The 14,227-nt window shown below is 50.8% G+C and overlaps 2 protein-coding genes across 2 annotated transcripts in view; both read left to right on the forward strand.

The window, feature by feature from the left end:
• The window catches only part of LOC135374314 (uncharacterized), a 134,457-nt gene extending 128,067 nt beyond the window's left edge, over nucleotides 1-6,390 (forward strand). Inside the window, exons 16-19 of the mRNA XM_064607295.1 lie at nucleotides 1,515-1,682; nucleotides 1,829-2,379; nucleotides 2,490-3,188; nucleotides 6,126-6,390. Coding sequence (XP_064463365.1) covers nucleotides 1,515-1,682; nucleotides 1,829-2,379; nucleotides 2,490-3,188; nucleotides 6,126-6,390 — 1,683 coding nt within the window. The remainder of the gene's footprint in view (nucleotides 1-1,514; nucleotides 1,683-1,828; nucleotides 2,380-2,489; nucleotides 3,189-6,125) is intronic.
• Nucleotides 1-14,227, forward strand: part of LOC135374334 (uncharacterized) — a 267,918-nt gene that overhangs the window by 31,907 nt on the left and 221,784 nt on the right. The window lies entirely within an intron of this gene.

The following is a 14,227-nucleotide window of genomic DNA, read 5'->3' on the forward strand; positions in this document are numbered from 1 at the left end:
AAGCAGTACGAGATGACCATGACGCCTCAGTTAACTGATGCTGATTCGTTGAAGATCGTGTACTCATCTTCCTAAACGTTCCCTATCCATTTACTCCGTTTGTTGTGCGTATCTTGCCTATTCCTCTCCTTGAAGCGTATTGCCAAGTGTGTAGGATCGTACAAGCGAAGTCAACAGAGTGTATTGGCATCAAATGGAAGGGCGGCCAGAGGGGCCGGCTTCCTGTAGCATCTCAAACAGACGCGAACAACATTCTGAATACCAACTCTCGCCCCAGCGACTAAGGCTGTTTAGCAATTGCTATACGTGTCAGTTTCGCCATCCAACAGCCCATGACACTGGAAAGCCGCAAGAGGGAGAACGACACGAGGATGTGGACACCTCATAGGTTAACATGGAATTTGCCATTGTCCACCCAGAAGGGGATGTCAGAGGTTATCCAGCGTCGGTGAAACTCAACTGCTCCAAGCACCGCTCGTTCCCTGCAAAGAACTCTGCGAATACCGGCGTTAAGAAGCTGAATCACCTCCTGCACACTGTGTCTCTGCTGCGCATGCGCTTGTCGACAGCGTGAAATCGACTCCTGGTAATTTATTTCGACTACCAAGAGTACAATATGCCGCGTTTCCCGAGACACGGAGAGGGTAAACACCACGAACAGGGGTTCATTCAACAGCCGTCAGGCTATAGAGGCCTGCTACACGATGCCACAGTGCACTCGGCAACAAGCATTAACTAAAAGCATGTTCTGATGACTCCCTGTACTCGCAAAAGGGACAGCCGGGTGACGTTGCACCAAAACGCGTAAAACGCTCACGCAGCTGCAAGACATTATGCTCTAAGCGGTCCTGAAGACTGGCCCGGCGAGCGTCCAGCCAGCCAGCAGTGGTCGTATATGCACCGCTATGTGACACTGAATACGCGCCGAGTTCGGGGGTGGCCGATCAAGCGCAAGAAGTGCCACGTAAAGGCGCCATACAGGCCATGATGTTATATCATCATCTGGGAAAGAAGCTCGCAGACTGCTCATTGCCACAACGTATGCCTTGAGGTGGGGAGCCCAAGCACTCTGAACGCGAGCGTGTGTTTCCCATCACAAAAAAAAGAAGAAGAAATGAAAGAAGATATCGGGCCCTGAGAGAAAAGTTATTAGTAGACCCCGGATTTCTAGGCAATGCCTACTTTTTTTCTTGTGAATCTAATAGTACCTTTCTGATGCAAGAGCACTAGTTAGGTGATAAGGACGCCAGTAACATGGGTCTTATTTTGCCTAAAAATGCCTATTTCGACGTAAGCGCCTATTTCTGAGTTCCTGCCTAAAAGAGCAACTACGCCCCAAAAAATGCCTAAAATGGCATTTCCTTGACGATTATTCTTTGTTTCAACGCGCTCGGAGATGAAATGGACACTGCTGTCGGTACTCCAACGCGTTCGAGAAGGAGAAAGAACGGCCGCCGCTCGCGCGTCGTCGGCGCCGGCTTGTCTGCAGACGCACATCTGCAACGCACGTTCAGGAGCCTTACAACCTCAGTCGTCAGTTGTGGTTTGTTGACCGCTACAAACCTCGCAACATGCCGAAGGTGAAGTCAAGCAAGCGGAAGCTGATAAATTCTTGGATTGAAAAGTTCGATTGCTACACCACCGATGAGGATGTAGTATTCTGTCAGCCGTGTGGGAGAAAAGTAAGTTGCGTTCGAGTGGCATCCCAATTTAGAGGGTTGACTGATTGGTTAAAGCTGAGACCAACTGCACATCATTTGTGCCAGACAGCGAAGTTATTTTGACCCGCTTGCTGGCTGATCGTTCATGAAAGCTCATATCAATGCAGGTCGCATGCGAGAAAAAATGTCACCTGGACCAGCACGCTGCCACAGCCACCCATACGTTCAACTGTGGCAAAGACCTCCCGTCCACGTCGCGGCAAAGCTTTCTCAAGGACTGCGCGCCAGATGGAAAGAAAAGTGCTCTGCACGCTGATTTGTGCACAGCACTTGTGGCAGCGAATATTCCGTGGACCAAGCTTGAGAATCCCGCTTTCAGGAGTTTCTTGGAAAAATACTGCAACACAAAAATTCCATGCGAGTCCACACTGAGAAAAAACTATTTGGGATATACGTACGAGGAAGTGCTTTCCAGCATTCGGTCTGAGGTAGGAGACTCCAGCATTTGGATTTCAGTGGACGAGACGACGGATGCCAATGGTAGATACATTGCGAACATGGTAATTGGGAAGTTAGAATCGGAGAAACCGACTCGGCCATTCCTGATTGCTAGCAAGCCACTGGAGAAAACGAACGGCAATACAGTGGCATACTTCGTCAACACGTCTCTTAAGATTCTCTATCCCTCTGGGGCTGACGACGAGAAGGTACTGCTCCTGTACACTGATGCTGCTGCCTACATGCACCGCGCTGCCACGCTGCTAAAGGTCTTCTTCCCGAGAATGACGCACGTCACGTGCCTCGCACACGCACTCCACCGAGTTGCAGAAGAACCAATTTCACAGAAGTCAATCAACTCGTCTCCTCAGTGAAAAAGGTGTTCCTGAAAGCCCCCGCTAGAGTTCAGGCATTTAAGGACAAGCTGCCTGACGTACCACTTCCTCCTGAACCCATTTTGACCCGATGGGGTACGTGGCTGAATGCAGTGGACTACTTACACAGCCACTTTGAAGGTCTGCGCTCTGTGATTCTCGAGTTCTCGAGAGATGAAGCAGAGAGCGTAAGGCGTGCACAGGACATCTTTGAGCTGGCGAAGCTTCCTGGAGAACTGGCACACATTTCGGCGAACTACGTGTTCATAGCTGACAGCATCAGGCGACTGGAGACTTCCGGTCAAGCACTCTGCGATGCTGTTGCTACCATTGCTGCTGTGCGAGAAAATATCGAGAAAGTGCCCAAGGGGCCTGTCGCCGACAAAGTACTGAAAAAGCTTAAGTATGTTCTGGAGAAAAATCCAGGGTTTAAAATCTTAGAATCAGTGGCTGGTGTGCTTGCCGGAACTGAACTGATGACACCAGAGGAAATACGCCCCTCGGACGTTCCAAAGCTCAAGTTTGCGCCAGTTACTTCGGTCGACGTTGAACGTAGCTTCTCGGCGTACAAGCTCGTACTTAGCGACAGGCGACGAAGTTTCACGCCCACAAACTTAGAAATGGTGCTTGTGTCATATTGTTACCATAACCTCACGTGAGGCAGACTTCATTTCTATTCTTATTTTCCCCACTTATTTAATGTTTGTTACGTTTTTATTTTCTGTAATCCATTGTCATGGGCATTCTCGCATGTCATGTTCTTCCATTGCTACTTGTTACTTCCTGATATTACCTCTCTGAGGGAAATAAACAGAAATCCGTCTTCTCGGGAATGCTCAGGCGTGAAAAGCGTGCCTAAATATAATATGCCTATTTTTACGTTTTGATGCCTGAACTGAGATGTTTCGGGACTATTATAGGCGCCTAAAATCGTTATTTTTAGAGCCTGAACATCCGGGGCCTAGTTATTAGACACCGAGCAGGATGCTCCTGCTCTTGGATACCCTGAAAGGTCGCTCGCAGACCTAAGGCAAGGAACTTCGCTTTTGAAGTAGGGCACCAATAGGCCGCCATCTATGCGACGCTGATACATATATGACCTCTTGATACCTCTTCAGTTTTACGAGGGCTTCGAGCAAACAGCTTCCGAAGGCCAGTTAAGGATGTTGTTCAGATCCTGTGCAGGATAGGAAGGTCGTAAAGTACAGTTGCTCTCGCCAACGTCGGTGCGACGAGCGAGAAGGGAACGCTGATCATATCCCCATTCTGAGCCACGAATATATTGAATTGAAGGGAGGCTTTGGTGCACTTTGCTTTCATACTTAAGCGAAAATGGAGCGAGAGACGCGGATAGGTGGGTTAAAACAAATACGACGGGAGACCTGCAGACCCACCTAACCCGCCTGTCCGCTTCTCTTGTTGCATTTTCACTCAAGTATGTACTTCAACCAACGTCCCCGCTGCAACCCGCTCGTTCACTTTGCTTTCATTGTGCTTAATGTAGCGACCCGAGCGCAGGTCCGAGTCGATTACCGCGCCAAGGAAGCGATGGAAACCTACAGGTTCAAGCTTCTTGGCATAGACACAAAGAGGGAAATTTGTCATAACTTTGCGTGTGAAAGGCACCGCGGTACACTTTCCATGCGAAACGTCCATCCCAAGTTGCGTAAGGTACGATGCGCATTATGTAAAGCCAGCTGCAAGCGACTCTGAGTGACTGGTCACGATTTTCTTCTTGTCTAAAGCGCAACGTCAAGTAGTCTAGTGTCCTATTTGCAGTGTTAACAATATTGTAATGACGAGCGTCTTCTGGGAGCTGCACAAAAGGAGATCACTCGGGGCAGTCAAAAACCCACAGTTGGAAACACAGCGGGCGCTAAGATGTCCCTGACGATGAGGATGGAGACACATCATCTTTGCATTATTATTATTATTTTATTACCTTCGCGGGGATGGAGATCCAGCCGTCCTGGCGAGAGGATCGAAAGAGAAGGGGGTGGGGGGTGATAAGATGTACAGCTTTCGGCTAGAGGCGCGCCCGGTCTCCCGGCCGCGGCGCGGGTCGTGGAATGGGTCTATGGGCTCCACGACATAGTTGACGTCAGATGATGTCCTCATAAAAACTACCATTACACTTATGTTGATCGCTCTGGAACAACAGCTGAGGCGCCTCTACCACCATGACAAAGGCAACATCACTTTCACCCAACTTTTCTTCGTCACTTGAAAGAGATATGTCGCTCGGGAACCAGCGACCGTCATCTACCGCAGACTGTCGCAGTTATTGTTGCGGTGTTCATCCTCACTTGATCCGTGCGGAAGAGGCACAGAAGCTACAGCGGATATCCCTGTCTCCTCCCCATCCACTGCGTTAGGAGCGACAACAGCGGCAGGCTCGAACGCCACAGAATCCGTGACCTCCGACACCACATCCGCAGAAGGCGAACTCTCTCTCAGCGCCACGGGTTTCCAGCACTGTATGATCACACATGTTTAGGGGATAGCTATTTGGCTGCACGTACAGCATATGTTTGGAAGTCAAACATCGCCATGCCAGTACTGGACAGCTGTTTCGGCCCTCTTGGGCCTCATCAGCAGTTACTGCTGATGAGGCCATGCCAGTCGTCGCCATATGCCATGCTATGACGTCGCCATGCCAGTACTGGGCAGTTGTTTCGGCCTTCTTGGGCCTCTTGCGACGTTTGACTTACAAATGTATACTATACGTGCAGTCAAAGAGCTCCGGCTATCTTTTTTTTTGTATTATACTTCACTCGCTTCGCACTGGGCTTTCAGTGGTGAGCTAACTTACCCTCACAGGAGCGATCACGTGTTACGTGACCTTCTGACGCCATCCAGTCAAACGTTGTCTGCCTGCGTACAGCCGATGAGGCCCACGAAGGCCAAAACAGCTGTCCGGTACCGGCATGGCGACGTCTGACTTACAAACATATGTTAGGGGATGTTTATTATACAGTTCGTCATACACGTATGACGGGATGTTCGTCTATAATGTGTAAACAGTGTGACTCTGGCCTAACGCGGATGAAGTTTGTCTCCCGAGACTTCCTTTCCATAATCACATGGCGGTAGCAGGTGCCTATGAAATTGAGTTCTGGATGGTCGAATGTCTCGCAGACAATGTCCTTTGCTGCATTGTCATCAAGCAGAAGAGCTAACTATGGAGGTAGGCTCCTTTACACGAACAGGAACACTAGCATCGCGCAATGCTGAAAGGCAGGATAACAACTCTCCTGAGTGAGATTGCTGTTTGTACGGGTCATACCATGAGAACTATCCTTGATATACGGGAGAGTCGCGACGGAGGACTAGGAAACTGGCTAGAACAGAATGTGCCACTCACCCTGATCATAGCGGAAGATGCGAGTGGAGCAGAGCCAGCGACTGAAGCACTCGACTGGGCCTAGCACTGCCTATTCCCTGGTGATGAGCGCCCGTAATCCAGTACGAACTACCTGAAACAAACCCACGCTCCCACAATTGGGGTCACTGAGGGCTAGCCGGCACCGGCGTGTCCAAATTTTGAAATTTATTTCCGCAATCAAACACGCCGAATGTTTCCGATCCCTAGCTGCAACCGGCAACGGTTCCATGAACCTTACAGTGGCCCATTCGACTCTGGGAAGGTCAAAAACAACAGCCGCTCCGCTCCACAGGAGCAGCGGAATCTGGCACTGGAGGAAGCAGTGCTGCTGGTGACTCCGAGATACCACAAAACGGGCAGTGATCCGTGCGACAAATATGGAAGCGGTGTAAACGTTCACGAAGCGGGAGGACACCATGAGCCAGCTTCCACTGGAGACTCGCTCGACGAGCGTCCAACCAGCCAGCCGTGATACGTCGCCAGGCGCTCCTGGAAGGACTGCCCACGGCACCAGGCAGGGAAGGAACCAGCATCGCCTCCATGAGCGCGGCGTAGAAATCCTTGGCTTCCCAAAGAGAGACGTCAGCGTCTGGGGACATCTCACGTACGCGCCTGACGACAGCTATGCAAGCTGTGAAAGGGGGAGAAGGAACTTCTGCTCTCGGGCGGCTGTGTCAGTGATATCGGTGAACCACCGGACGGTATGACTGAGGAAATAGTGCACCAAAGCGCACTCTGGATGATCAGGACTGTGAAGCGCATCAAAAAGAGCACGGATCTACAGTGCTAGACATCGCTCTGTTATAGCCGGCACGGCCAAACCGCCCCGATCACGCGTGAGATACAGCTCTGACGTCCTGACCCATTCAACTGAACCAGCCCACAGGAAACGGAACGCGTTGCGAGTTATGATACTCGAATGGCTGCAGGTGGCAGACATACAGCGGCGAGGAACAACAGACTACTGTAGTACAAAGAGGCCAGTAAGCGGGCACGGAAAGTGAGGGGCAGGTCTACAGATTTCAGTTCACGGAGAACAGCGGAGGAACGTTTAAACACTGTAGGCCAGTTTACACCAGATACTCCTCTATCATCGAAGACAACACCGAGGATTTTGACTTGGGGCTTTGAGGGTAAGCCATAGGGGGCAACGCGGGAAGATTCCGCATTAATGTAGAGGGCACCGCTCTCAGCCCTGTTGAGTTGTGCGCCAGGCATTATACCGTAATCGTCGAATGCCTTCAGCACAGGTTCAAGGCAAGCTCCCCCGGTAGCATGACAGAGATATCATCTGCATACGCGAAAACAGGAGGGGGGCAACCACCAGGCAATCTAAGAAGCATAGATTGAGAGGTTACCCGTCAAAAAGAATTCGTGACAAGTTAAGGTACCGTATGGAAAATGTAACTAAGTTAATAACGAAGCTCTTCAGCCTGAAATGTAACTCGCAGTTACTGAGTTACTTAAAAATGAAAGAGTTAGTTCCAAGTTACTTCGGACACAAAATAGTATTACGCAGGTGCAGCGCGCTCTTCAGCCTGAAATGTAACTCTCAGTTACTGAGTTACTTAAAAATGAAAGAGTTAGTTCCAAGTTACTTCGGACACAAAATAGTATTACGCAGGTGCAGCGCGCGTGAGCAGCTGAGTTAGACTTTGAGTTGCCCGCGGAGGAGTGCAACACGCTTAGATCTTTTTCATTTATGTCCAACAATAGTCCTCTCCCTGTTTGTAAAAAAATAAAGTTGTCCGTCTCAAAATAAAGTTATTGTTGTTTTGACAGCGCCAAAATCTGGTAGAATTGAACTACGCTCGAAGCTAGAGGTGGACAAGGTCGCGCCCGAAAATCACGGTCTTGAGGGGATTACGGTATGGTCCCTTAAAGGGACGCGACCCTCGGTCCTACTTTTCTTTCAATGGGAGGCAGCGAACAAGTGCAGCGTTCGTGGAATCCAACCCTCTCCTTCCAATTTGCTTCGGTTTCAGTCTGTCTACCAATGTCATGATGACGGAAGGGGTTGCCTCAGGATAGAAGCCGCCGATATTTCGAACAGAGTTTGTTCTTCTTCTGGGCACCGTCCTCATCATTGGCATAGTATTTAAAGGGTTAGGTGTGACGTGTTTAAAGGTTCATGCAAATTTCTTTCTCCACATAACCGCTAACCTCCTTATCTTTCGCTATGTTTGTCAATTATTGCCTGCTGTCCCGTTTCGTCCGCCTGTTCGTGAACCTCCCATTATTCTGTAACCGGTCAGGAGCCTAGATCAGTTCGGGACGATGTCACGGATGGCCATCCTGTGGAGGACCGATGACCTGCCAGGGACCGAACAGGCTTGACATGGGTGCAAGACCTTCTGCGGCGAAACGCGTAGGACAGGCGCCTTGGCTAGAATTTTGTAGTCCCAAGTCAAAAGTGTTACGGGGCGATACGCATCCTGGTCCTGCTTTCTTGACGCGTCCTTGCAGAGAAGGACAATCACGCCACTCTGCATCGTGGAGCAGAGCGCGCCTCGCGACAAGCATTGAGTACATATACGAGTTAAAGCACCGCCAATTACCCTCCAAGAACGTTTGTAGAACTCCTCTAGGAGGCCATCGATGCCGGGAGATTTCCCGTTCGGTATTGACGAAACAGCGGCAAAAAGTTCATTTCGCGTGAGCGGTCCTGAGTGTGCAAACTCTATTTGTTTCACCGGGAGTGGGCACTCTGGGCTAACAACCGGCTAGTCGGATGATGACTCTTAATAAATGGCCGCGCAATGCTCACGCATTGCAGCTCGAATGTCATCAGGTTGTGTGAGAAGTGAGCCGTCAGCTGACCGGACAACGGCGACATCCCAGGCCGTGTTTCCTGCCAAAGAGCACCGGAGGAGTAAGCATGAGCAGTATGCTTCGCGACACCAGCGTTCAACGTTTCGCTGCTCTGCGAAATTGCGCCAGGAGCGCCTTCTCATGGCCATCAGGTGCCTCTGCACATCCGCAATATCAGATTCAGCGTCATGGCTGCGAGAGCCAGGGTAGTGTAGAATAGCTAAAACCTGCCTGAGTGCATCTTTACACTCCCGGTGTTCACTCGCGCGCCGTCTACCCCAACATCGAAAGCGATCAGCGGCTCCCAGCTTCAAAGCCTCCCAGTGATCGGGCCCAAAATCGGATACGGAACATTGTTCCGACAGCCAATGCTGCATATCTTCTTTAATTTCTTGGTCTTCTAGTAAGGACGCGTTCAATCGCCAAAGGCAGCGACCGGAGCGAAAATTCTTCAGCCCTGACAACGATAAAACGACTCCATGATGATCAATGAGGTCCCCGGTCGGTTTTGTGTTGCGCCCAGTGACAGAATTCAGCATTCCCGGAGACACATAGAAGCGATCCAGCCGACTGTGGTGGTTCAGTATCTGTCAATTGAATCTGTCACCATGAACGTGGGACCAGGCGTCAGTTAAGCCAATGGCGCTTACAAGACGCTCCAATTCTCTGGAGGCCTGCCTACCGTGTTGGCGGTCGATCGTGCAACTAAAATCACCTGCAAGTATCAAGTTTTGGCTGCCAAAAAGAAAAGTGTGTATTGTCATCAAGCAGGAGAGACACCTATGGAGGTAGTCCCCTTTGGAGCAAGTATGAATTTTTGGCAGCCAAAAAGAAAGATCGAAGAAAAAAATCTACCTGGAACAGCACCGCAAGCGGTACTGCCCCGTCGACCTGTTTATCGGCCATACCAGTCAAAGACACGGCCCACCCAGGGGCGGACCGCGGTATCAAGGGGCCCTTCTCCATATATGAAGGACCGGCTCCCTTTCGCCTCCCTCCACCGCGAAAGATCCTGGCCACGAAAGGCGAAAGATCAATGCGCGGATTTGAAGGGAGACCAGAGTACGAAAAGTGTGGAGGTAGTCCCCTTTGGACAGACACTAACTTTACGTTACAGTCCTACAAGCTAGATAACAACACTCTCTAGGGGAGTTTGCTTTTCGTACTGACCATACCAAGCGAACAATCCAAGCACGGGAGAGCCGCTGCGGAGAGCAGTACGGTCCTAGCGAGCTGGCTAGAACATGATTTGCCACTCACCCTGAACGTGGCGGAAATGGCGAGTAGACGTCAGCCAGCGGCGCGAGCACTCCACGAGACCATGCAGTGCTTGCTCACGGACAATGTGGCTACGAAGCCCTGCCCTGACAGCCTGAAATATAGCTGTGTCTCCGAAGTCTGGGCCACTGGAAGCCAGCCGGCAACGACGGATGCAGATTTGAAAGTTGATCTCGGTAATTAATAAAGCCAATTGTTTACGCTGAACGCGCGGAACAGGCCACGGTTCCAGGAACTGTACGGTGGCCCAGGCGACAGTCGACAGCTCAGATATCTGGGTTACTCTACGCCACAGCAAATGAGGAACATGACAACGCCTTAAACAGTGCTCTGCTGTTTCACACATCCCGCAAGACGGGCAACCTTCAGAGCGAGAGATGTGAAAACGGTGTAGTCGCTCACGAAGAGGAAGTACAGCGTGGGCCAACTTCCATTGAAGACTCGCGCGGCGGGCGTCTAGCCAGCCCGCGGTGATTCGACGCCAAGACAGCTTCGTCGGCACCGAAGGAACTGGGGGACCAGACTCCAACTCCCGGATAGCTGTATGAAAACCTCTGACAGCCCATAACTGGATGTCAGCATCCGGAAGCTGCAGTCGCAAACACCGTACAGCATCAACACAGCCACTGTAGTGATGAGGCAGGACTTCGGACCTACGCCGAAACCTAAGGCTCTCAACGAACCACCTGCGGTAGCACATCCCAGGGAGTACTGCACTAATGCGCACGCTGGGTGTTCGCTAGTGTGCAATGCCTCGAAATAAACGCGCGACTGAAGTGCAAGGCACTTGTCGAGCACCACCGGCAAGTCTAAGCCGCCCTGGTCACGTGTACGGTGCAAGCGGGACCTCGCGACCCACTCCACTGAACCGCCCCAGAGGAAACGGAACGCGTGCCTAGTGGTGGCAGTACGAATTAATGGTGGCGGCGTGGCAACGACACCCAGAAACCACAAGCGACTATAGTACCAGGCCACCAGCAGATGAGCGCGAAAAGTGACGGGTAAATCAACAAACTTAATCTGCCGCAGGACAGCACTGCAACGATTAAACGATTCGTGGCCAATTTACGGTTGATATGCCAATGCAATCAAAAGTAACACCAAGAAGTTTGACTTCAGCCCTCACTGGAACACAGACAGGAGCCCCGCAGGAAGACTGGAGGTTCAGAAACAGTGCTGCACTTTTTGATCTATTCGGTCTTGCCCATGAAACGGCTCCGTAATCCTCAAACGCCTTCAAAACAGGCCCTTGGGAACACTCACGAGAAGGGACCACAGAACGCAAAGACAGGTGGGGGGCATCCATTGGGCAGTGGCAATGTAACAGGAAGCGAGCACAGTCTCTCGAGTAGAGGGTTGATGGCGATGGCGTACAAGGCGGGAGAGAGAGGACACCCTTGACGGACCCCACAAGTTACGTCAAAGGGGGACGGCAGTCCGCCACCGACAGAGACAACGCTTCTAGCGCCCCTATACAACGTTTCCACATACCTGACCCAAGCAACGGCGAACCCATATGCCCTGAGCCGAGAGAACAGGTATGCGTGTCGCACACGATCAAATGCCTAGCACTGATCGAATGACGCCAGCACAGCGGGGGCATGACCACTGTTAATCCAGTTTGTATCGCCAACTGTGTGATGGGACAAGCGTTAGCTTGTCCACATCACATTTCAAAAATAGTACTGAGGTCCCTCAGAAGCCTTCATTGGGATCGCAAGCACCACGTGTTTGTGACGTGTTTGCAAAGAAACAGATACTAATACAACAGTCGAATTGCCAACTGTAGGATGGGACAAACGAAAGCTTGCCCACATCACATTTCAAAAATAGTACTGCTCTCGCCCTAAAAACGAAGAGCAGGGTCAACTAGTGCTAGGCTGGCAGTCCCACGGAACTGCCAGTAAGCCAATTATCCCGTTTATGTATTGTTACCGCGGCGATTACCGCTAACGCGAAATTTGGGTCCGGCGACTGTTACATATCATCAACGCCAGTCATTCAACTTTGCTGGTGTGACGGATGCGTTCATAATAAAAATGTTAGTCACTGCTGCTCCCATAGCAGAACGCGATGACGGCGACGCCTGAGTTAACTGGTGCCACAATTCTGTGAAATATTCTGCCTAGGATCATGCCTAGGAACACGACCATGTGAGTCCGACAACGGCGAGCTCTTTTACCACCACCATCTAGGGACGCGTGCCTTGCGGTGGCAGTTTGAATCAGTGGTGTCGGCGTGGCAACGACTCCTAGGAAACACAAGCCACTGTAACAGCAGGCTACTACCAGGTAAGCGGGAAAGTGATGGGAAAATCAATGAACTTAAAGGGACTGTGATGATTTCCGTGAATAGCGAATACTCTGCAGGACAACTTTCTCATCCTCCTTCACTATCGAGTAGACACATCGACCTCTAACTGTATTCAGTACAACTAGGGCGGAGTTATCAGGCAAAAATAGCAGGGCGTGACTGCTGAATAATTGCCTTTGAAATGGGCTTACGTCATACGTACAATTTTCTCTCGTAATTGCACGCATACCGCAACAACTCACGGGATGTTTTCAACAATATGTTTTCCAGTGTCACGTGACCAAACATGACGTCACTGCACAAGCCTCATTGAGGCTACTAGCCTGCCCTGACAGCCTGAAATGTTGCCACGAAATGATGATTCGTGGCAATATTTCAGGCAGCCTATTTGAGGCAATTATCATAAAAATATTTAAATATTTGGCAATATTTCAGGCAGCCTCATTGAGGCTTGTGCAGTGACGTCAAGTTTGGTCACGTGACACTGGAAAACATATTGCAGTCTGACGTCACTGTAGGAGGGCATCCCGTGAGTTGTTGCGGTATGCGTGCAATTACGAGAGAAAATTGTAAAAACATACGCTGCTGCCTCATTCGGCCCAAAGAAAGACGCCTCTGAAGCATCCCCATGTTTTCCCATGTCACGTGGCTCCAAGGCGCGCAAAGGCTGCGCGTGACGTCACGTGCACAAGCCTCATTCTCTCAGCCAACTGTGAACGACGAAGAGGACAGACGCCGCGGGACCATGTGGGCGCATGGTTTAGATTTGGACAACAACGACGGGGTATATCTGCCCGTCGAAATCACACGAAATACGGCGAAAGGCAAATATCAGGGGTCCGATTCACAAGCGCGATCGTAAGTTAACGCTAAGATGCGCTAAGACGTCGTAGCCTGCGATGCACGTACGACGGCGTCGTAAGCGCGATTCACAAAGCTATCGTAGTGGAGAGGGTACCCTCTTTGACGAGGAAGTTGCGTTCTTCCTGTCACGCGCACCTCGGAGAGAGAGACAGCCAAAGGGTGCGAGACTATGTTTTCGCTATGGTAACGATGACGAAAATTTGTAATCGCACCAATAAGAGTCGTCCCTTTAGAAGTTGTTCGTCCCCAAATGTTTTGTTACTGCACGTGCTCTCGGTCTTTCGGGAGCCATAATGGATGCCATACAATCACAGACGAAACGCGTTCGATGACACAGCAAATATATTCCCAGTATGTTCGTCTCGGGGAGGGGATGGGTGAGGGTGCTTTGTAAGCGGTGTGTAGCACCCAGTTTTGCAGCTTTTATGGCTTCTTTTGCCTTTCTTGCAGACAATTTGGAGGGGTGTTGGGGGTGTCTTAGCGGGGTGTAGGGGATGCTTGAAAAATCCCTGCGACCCTATTTTACGGAGCACAAAGTCGAAGCATTTGTTGAAGGTTACCGAGCAAAAAACTGCCTCACTGTCCCTTCGGGGATGGCCTCGAGGGTTCTGTGGGAAAGTGCAATGCGTTGGCGCGTATTACGGAGTTGTCTATTACGGTGTTGCGCGTATTAGGGGGTCTTTGTTTGCCGTCTCCAAATCCATCGCTGCCAAATAACGCCGCCATCTTTCTTCGTAAGACTGCTCGGGAGCTCTCGCAGGATTCCGCCGTAAGCTGCGAAGATTTTGCGACGCGCGCCCTTCGTGAATCTACACTTCGTCGCAACTTTCCCGTACGACGGAGCACCGACGGAGACAGATACGGCAGATTCCGTCGCACGAGCTCTTTGTGAATCCGACCCCAGAAACGGAGGAAGAGATTATGCGACACACACAGCGTCTATGGATCGTTCGGTACTCAACCGGTGTATGCATGTATATTCTGACGAATAAGAAGTTCAGAGAGAAAAACGTGCTCCAGTAACCATGCTGACATTCAACGAC

The sequence above is a fragment of the Ornithodoros turicata genome, unplaced genomic scaffold (assembly GCF_037126465.1).
Source record: "Ornithodoros turicata isolate Travis unplaced genomic scaffold, ASM3712646v1 Chromosome53, whole genome shotgun sequence".
Lineage (NCBI taxonomy): Eukaryota > Metazoa > Arthropoda > Arachnida > Ixodida > Argasidae > Ornithodoros > Ornithodoros turicata.